A 7,857-nucleotide genomic window follows, 5' to 3' on the forward strand; every position below is an offset into this window, starting at 1 on the left:
AAGTTGTAATGCTTTCATTTAACCAGCCTTGCTTTAAAGGTCTGTCATGAACTGAGTGGCTTTTTTGGCTTGTATTAGCATTTGAGAACCTGAAGCTACCGCGTGTGGTGCTTTGTTTGCCGTGAGACCTCTTCTAGTAGGAGACCATTAAGCCCTTTGATAGGTTCTCCTCTCAGAAGCCATCTCCCATCCTCTATCTGAAAAGGGGTGACTTCCCCACCCTTTATGTCTCACCTCTCCTTAGACAATGCTGTGTGGGAACTGAGCTGGTGGACTGGATGATGCAGCAGACACCATGTGTTCACTCCCGTACTCAAGCTGTTGGCATGTGGCAAGTCCTGTTAGAAGACGGTGTTCTCAACCATGGTAAGATGAGCCCCTCTCAAGAAATGCTAAGTGCATTTCTCTGGGTAAGTAGTTGCTGAGCTCCCAAATGGGCAAGAAAGAATTACTGTCCCTTTAGGGACCTGCAGAGCTAGCATCTTCATTTAGCAATACAAATGCAGCAAGTAGATGTTATTGATTGCTATGTTCCACCATTGTACCTTCCTAACTTGGGAGAATGTATGAAAGGAAAATGAAATTGCAGCCCGAGTGCATCAGTTCCAATTATGTTTATTAGTTTGCATTCACGGTTCATTGATAGTGTGATTATACTCTGAGCAGTGCATAGCAATCCTGATACAGGGGCAGAATGAAGAGCAGTGAAGTGTGTGGCTGGGCTGATGACATGAAAGTAAGTAATGAATTCGGAAGCTGCCTTTTAACTGTGCCACTGTCTGGGAGAGCCAATTTGTATACCCACAGGATGACCATATTTAAAATCAAGAATGTGCTCTGCAATTGTGACTCTTGATAACTGCAGGGGCTATAATTGAACAGAGTAGCTCTTCAGGACTGGCATGTAACTCTGGCCAAACTCTCATGCCATTTGTTTAAGACACTTCCAAACAGACAAAATATTAAAACCATTTATTTCATTTTCCAACACCTGGGAATCTAGTAATGGTTTTGCCAGCGTTTCTCATACTTTAATGTGCATACATGTCGCCTGGGACTCTTGTTAAAGTGCAGATTCTGATGTAGCTCATCTGGAATGGACTCAGAGTCTGTATTTCCAACAAGTTCCCAGATGCTGCTGCTGCTGCTCCTTCAGGAATCACCCTTTGAGCAGCAAGGGATCTACTGCTTGTCTTTACCTTTTGAGAGTATTGATGCTCCATCCTGAAAAGGGGCTCAAGGCTCTAAGACATGTACATGAGGGATTCTGAGCCACGTTCATTGTCTTTGTTCTACCAAGATTTAAATCCTGTTTAAAGGAACAAGAGGAAAAAACTTTAAAAAATCAGATTGGGAAGAAAATTACTACAAAATCCTTCTAGCAGTGTGTGATCTAGAAACCTGGTCTGGTCAGCTTTGTTCAAACAACTAATTTTATACTAACATTTTTTTCCAGAGCGCAGACAGTACAGTTGATAAACAGTACATATAGAAAGAAGAACATAAATTCTGATCCTGACAAAGCAGATTGTTTTTAAAGCCTGTACTTTCAAAAGCCGTGACAGAACATGACCTGGCAGTTGGTTCCTTTCCTGTTGGGGACACAGGTCTCACATCCTAGAAAATATCAGGAAGGCGATTTCTGCAGGTCAAATTGTTCATCTCAGAAACGCTGGCAGGTCCTCAAAGGGAGTCCCACGGAGGCCCAGGAGATGGGTGGGTCTGAGAGGGCTGTGGTGTGCATGACTGCAGCCCCGAGGTCATGTCTTCCAGCTGCACAGCCTGGGCAGGGCAGAGTGAGAAGGGTGAGGAGGCTCCCGGCTTTGCTGCCACTTGGCCATCCTGCCCGACACCCTGCATTTGTTTCCAGTGAACGGAGCTGTGAGGCTGAGGTGCCGCAGCTGACACGTGCTTCCATGTTTCCCGTAGTGGACCAGGAGCACCATTTCCAAGACAAATATTTATTCTATCGATTTCTGGATGATGAGCATGAGGATGCCCCTTTGCCTACTGAGGAAGAGAAGAAGGAGTGTGATGAGGAGCTCCAGGACACCATGCTTCTGCTGTCACAGATGGGCCCTGACGCCCACATGAGGATGATCCTCCGCAAACCGTGAGTGAGAGCTCGTGGCTCACCCCTCCAGGTCCTGAGGCTGCCTAGTGCGTAGGCATACCGCGGGGACAGACACAAGGCTGCTCTCAAAAGCCCTGGCCGTCCCCCATGGAACAAAAGGGAGCAGCTGAAGGGTGCCACAGCAGTGCTTGTCTCTGTTATTTTAATTTTTGTGTTTGATCCGGATGGCTCTATTTTCCATTTGCATGAGTTAAAGCCGTAGAGGTTGTCATTAGTTGGCTCGAGCTGTCAAAACTGAGTCCCCATATTAAATGACCTTTGGTCAATGACAAACAGAAACTGCTTTGTTTCTATGCCAGTTGGCAGTAGCACCTTTCTCCCTACTGCAACAGGACAGAGGTCATCGGGGCCATAGCCTTCACACCCAGGCCTACGTTCATTTGTTCCTTCACTCATTCAGCACATGCTCCTACCCTCCTCTGAGGCTTCTTAAAGCTCATTCTTCTGAGCACACCACAACTACATTACCCCTGTCAAGTCCCCCATTGAGCCACTGAGGCAGTCTCTCCCTTCTTTCTCAGCTGAACCCACCTTCAGGAGCAGGCCACCACCTGCAATTGAGGACTCTGAAATGTTTAATCACATCCACTCAGGAAGAATGTATTATTAAGCCCCCATTTGATGCAAGGCACTCCACTACTTGCTATGGGGCATATAATCCTCAGGGAAACCTTTTCAGTAAGCGGTGACTTGGCACTTGCTTCTGAAACCACCAAACAGGCTTGTATTTTTCGGCTGGAAGTGAAGACGCCCTCTGCCCTGCAGCCAGCGTTGGCCAGCTATGGATGTCAGCTCTGAGTCATCTGTGGCTGACCTTGGTGTATTAGTCTCGAGAAGGGCATTACATGTTACATGTCCTGGGTGTCTGCTGGGTGCTTTCCAAGAGTGAGGTGTCCCTCAGGCCAGCCTTCCCAGAGGCTGCCCCTCAGACCAACCGGCAGTAGCCTCTCTGAAGGCACTTTAATTTCGTTTCCCCAGGATTCTTTCACTTGCCCTTACTCAGGACTGTCCCCTTTGTCAAAACTCTCTCATGGGGTCTGACTCTCCCACACCATGTGTTTCAAAAGCCTCCCTCATCCCAGCAGATACCATCATCCTTAACTCTAGAACCATGCTCTTCAGGTCTGTAAGCCTCAAAACCCTTTCTTCACACAAAAAGATGAACAGGAAAATCCAAAACATCAAACAAAGCTAGAGCTTCACTGACATAAGCAGGAGTGGGGTCCAAGAAACCTGCCCAGCCAGTGTATGCTTTCTCTGCCCTGAAGGATCGTAGGACAGTGTGGCTGAGGGGGCCCGAGAGAATCCCTGGGGCCTGGGAAACTCAGATGAACACCACCATTTTAAGCCATGTTTTCTTTCTGGTCCCCTCTTGTCCCACTGTCCCTCCTGCATATTTCCCCATCATTTCCTGGGTCCATCCCCTTTTTGCTATCTTCCTTGCTGCCACCTGCATCCAAACCAGCATATGCAGTGGTTCTGAATCGAGGTGGGACAGCCCCCTAAGGGCTGTTGTCAAAGCGCGGGAGAGGGCCAACTGCTAGCACTCATTGGGCAGTGGCTAGGACCAAGGGCTGCCAAACACACCGCAGTACCTAGGAACCCAACACAATAAGGAGCTGTCCTGAGAACAGTGCCCCTGTGGAGAAATATTGCAGTCAACTATGAGTTTCTCAAAGGCAAAGACAGATCTCATTTTACTGCATTTGTTCATTTATTGAGCACCTACATTCTTCTAGACACTATATTAGGTGCTAAGGCATTAAGGTAAGCATTGAACAAGAAGCCTTCTCCTCCTTGGAGTTTTCTGTCTAGCACAGAGGATAAACCTTAAACAACTACTTATGCAAGCAATCGTTTAATCACAGCTGCATCACATGCTACAGAGGAAGATGTAGTGTGTGTTAGCACAGCCTAATGTAAAGGAGGGCTTAACCTGGTGTGGAAGTTAGTAAGGCCATATCCCTACCTCCATGCATTACACCACGTAAGCCATCAGTAAACCTTTGCTGAGTGAGTGAATGAATGAATGGAAGTGTGAATACACAGTCCCAGCTAATGTTCCCTCAGCTCTTGCTCCGAGGAAGGCAGAAGTGCCATCTGATTCACAAATGTTTTTGAGCATCTACCAAAGAGATCAAAAGAAAAAAGTAATAAAATGGCTCCTGCCTTTGGGGAGTTTATAATTCCATGGGAGAGGAATTCCCAAATTAAATTAAGATCCAACAATCATCAATTGAGTGCTTGCTGTATGCTAGGAACATTCATGCTAATTGTTTGATTTACCCTTCACAAGAGACTTGAGAGCTTGTTTTCATGAGTCACCTCGGGAGAAATGGGAGTCACTGCTTGTGCTTCCTTTTATTTTCCATACACCATTGAATTGCATGATCCCTGGCAGCCCAGATTCTTCATAGACTATTACATTCCAAAGCTGACACTCTTCCATTCTATTGCTAGTTGTTAAAGTACAGGTTTTTTAAATATTCTGAGATACATGATTTTGGGTGGCCCTGGGATTTTCCCATCTTCTTAGGTTTTTCTAAACTTTGTAAACATTGGAATTGGGCTGGCACTTCAGGAACTCTTCAGTTTTCTTTCTGCCAGAATAACAGCTCCCGAGAGATGGGAAAGTGAAAAATAAGGAATCTAATTTTAGGAGACAGATATTCCAACTCTATGTGTACATACACACACACACTTTTTTTTTTTTTTTTTTTGATCTGCTAATAATCTTTGGAGCTACTACTTTATTTAAGTGGAAAGAAAACAAGCATAGTTGATCAAGAATTGCCAGTATCACTACTGTCCTTGAAGGGACCAAACGAGCACTTCGCTCCTGGAAACTGAGGGCATGTTCAGAGCTCCTGGAAACTAAGGGCATGTTCAGAGGTCCTGGAAATGTTGACTTTTTACTGCCGAAAATGCTAAGTCATTAAGAAATGTGGAGGCATGAGATACATTGGCTTCATACTGACCAGGGCAGGACCTCCCGACTTTTAAACTTAGCACAGCTGCATTTTATAATAGTCACCACTGCCAGAGAGGTTGCAGAACTCTGATAATTACTGGGAAAGAAATAACACAATATTCTTTGATGAGAAGATTACTTTGAGAATTTGATTGTATAATGAAGATGTTGCTTTGAAAGGTACTTCCTATTGTTCTGAATCGGAGACTTGCTAGCAAAAAAAATAGTGTCACTTGTTTTGACAGGCTACTTAGAAAAATTCTCTGTTTATTACATTAACTGCAGCATTTTAACTGTCAAACTATGAAAGAATGTTCTGTAGTTTAAAAAACAGAATAGAGCTTCAGGGGAAATTTTTTGGCACACTCTTGTTGCTATTGGTATTGAAAAAAAAAAACACACATACATGCTGCATGTGAAATTAGCTTTTTATGTGGTGGCAGACAGAGTGACTCACAATGCCCGTCCTGGTTTCACAGGTGCAGACCTAGATGGCATTTGGGGGCAAGCACTACAGAAGATGACAGTTTGACGGTGCTGTTGTTGTAGTTCCCAGACAGGGCCATCAAACACAGAATGAGCTCTCAGAGCTTACTGTTTTGATTTTGCTTTGTTTATGAATCTAAAAACAAGAGGTTGCCCTATAGCAAGTAGATACAATGGGGACTCTTACCAGTAGAAATGTGCATTTTGGCTTTCCTTGAGCAGGTACTTTGGTTAGAGAAACATGCGTAAAAGGATCTGGAGTGACTAGGTAAGCAGAGTATTGTAAACTTGGGGCCGGCTGTAGGTAAAAAAGAGGCTTCAAGGAGACAGGATGCTCTGCTGTAGAAGTCTTCAAACCACTCCTTCCAACTAAAGTGAGATATAGGCTCCAGTGTTCAGGATGGTCTATCAGAGACCAGCCTAAAGGTGGGAGGGCGATTAAGTAGATACTATTTCCCAAATCAAAATTTAGATCTGCAGTTCTGAAAAAGCATAACAGCCTAGAAGCCTAAGTAAGTTGAGAAAGAGATAAGTCATTTGGGCCCGAGCAGAGAGAAATATATGTGTGTGTGTGTGTGTGTGTGTGTGTGTGTATATATATATATATATAACATTAAGAGAATTGTTGGAAGTTGGGGAATCTTCCAACTGAGTCAGAAACACAGAAACTCGAGTTTGTTTATTTTATGTGATAAATTAATATTTCAGGTGCCCTTGGGATTTTTTTCCATCTCCCCAGGTTTTTTGAAACTTTGTAAACATTGGAATTGGGCTGGCAGTTTCTTCTTTTGACTCTTTCTGCTGGAATAAGAGCTCCCAGAGATGGGAAAGTAAAAAGCAAGGAATCTAGTTTTAGGAGACAGACATTCCAGCTCTACATGCACGTACACACATACCCCCGCCTCTTTTTTTTTTTTTTTTTTTGATCTGCTAATAATCTTTGGAGCTACTACTTAATTTTACTTTAACAGAGAGAAAACAGGCTTAGTTAGTCAAGAACTGCCAGTATCATTGTTGTCTTGAAGAGACCATCTGAGCACCTTGCTCCTGAAAACTGAGAGCATGTTCGAAGGTCCTAGAAATGGGTTTGTTTGTTTGTTTGTTTGTTTGTTTACTGCCCATACTCTGCTAAGGCGTTAAGAAATATGGAAACGTGAGATACATTGACTTCATATCAAACATATGCTATAGGGCGTAAAGTTGAAAGGCAACAATTTAAGGTGGATTAAATGACATAAAGACAAAATACTGTAGGGGAGAGGGGAGGGTATTGTTTATCCCTCAATTGGCTGCCTGCCCTAATGCAAGGCTGTCCTGCAGAGGCTGGGTGGAGACTACCCCGCTGCTACTCCATTCCACACACTTGCTCTAGAGGGCGCATGAGAGCCTGTGTATTGTGTCTTAATTAGCAGTGCCTGTTTTAGTAGGATCTTTATTTGTCTAAACTCTTTTCCAGGGTGTGGAATTTAAAATCCTGGTAATTATAGAGGGATTTGTTTCTTCAGGGGATTCCAGATTAGCAAGCCTAAAATTGGTGATGGTTAGGGTTTGATTTCTGCTCGGATGTGTCAAGAGAATGTCCACAGTTACAAAGTTCATCTCAAATGCTAATCAGATGAGAAGAAAAGCACGACCGAAAGAACCTAGGCTTCTGAAGTAAGATAGTCACTGTGAATCCTTCCTTCACTGCATGGCGACCTTCACCTTGGTCATTGCTTGAAAGATTTCAGCGTCACCAGTGAAAGCTTGTAGAATTTACCTGAATAAACGATTGCATGAAGTGGGTCATTTCTCTGCCTCTCCCCGTAAAAGCCATTTATTCTTATTCCTCATATCCACATGGCCAGAAACCAACCATTGGATTGCTACCTTTCTGATTCAGATTCAGGAGAGGGGAGGATGAACTTAGCGGCTCATCTACAGTTTAGGATTTATTATAAGATTGCCTCAAGGTTTTAATGACTTTTTATTGTTAAAGTCGATCTCTTTATTGGAGAAAATTTGGAAACCACTGACAAGAGTTAAAAAAGAAGAAATAACACCAGCAATCACATCTCAGTTCATTACTGGTAACATTTCAGTGCCTATCCCACTGGTTATTTTTTAATTCCTAACTTTTTACACTTAATAACATATCATAGCATTCTCTCTTAAAGTTAAATATCCTTTAAGGATGGAGCTTTTAAATAGTATATTCTCTGAATGGTTCTTTAGTGCATTCAGTTTGTGATCGTTGGATGTTTAGGTTGTTTCTCAAGCCCTTTCT

At 43.5% G+C, this 7,857-nt stretch overlaps 1 protein-coding gene across 5 annotated transcripts in view; it reads left to right on the forward strand.

The window, feature by feature from the left end:
• The window catches only part of LOC105514542 (rap guanine nucleotide exchange factor 4), a 233,895-nt gene that overhangs the window by 146,703 nt on the left and 79,335 nt on the right, over window positions 1–7,857 (forward strand). For all 5 annotated transcript variants that reach the window (XM_011945959.1, XM_011945960.1, XM_011945963.1 and 2 more), the window contains 2 exons: window positions 245–366; window positions 1,930–2,113. In XM_011945959.1, the coding sequence (XP_011801349.1) occupies window positions 245–366; window positions 1,930–2,113 (306 nt within the window). The remainder of the gene's footprint in view (window positions 1–244; window positions 367–1,929; window positions 2,114–7,857) is intronic.

The sequence above is a fragment of the Colobus angolensis genome, unplaced genomic scaffold (genome assembly GCF_000951035.1).
Source record: "Colobus angolensis palliatus isolate OR3802 unplaced genomic scaffold, Cang.pa_1.0 Scaffold247, whole genome shotgun sequence".
Lineage (NCBI taxonomy): Eukaryota > Metazoa > Chordata > Mammalia > Primates > Cercopithecidae > Colobus > Colobus angolensis.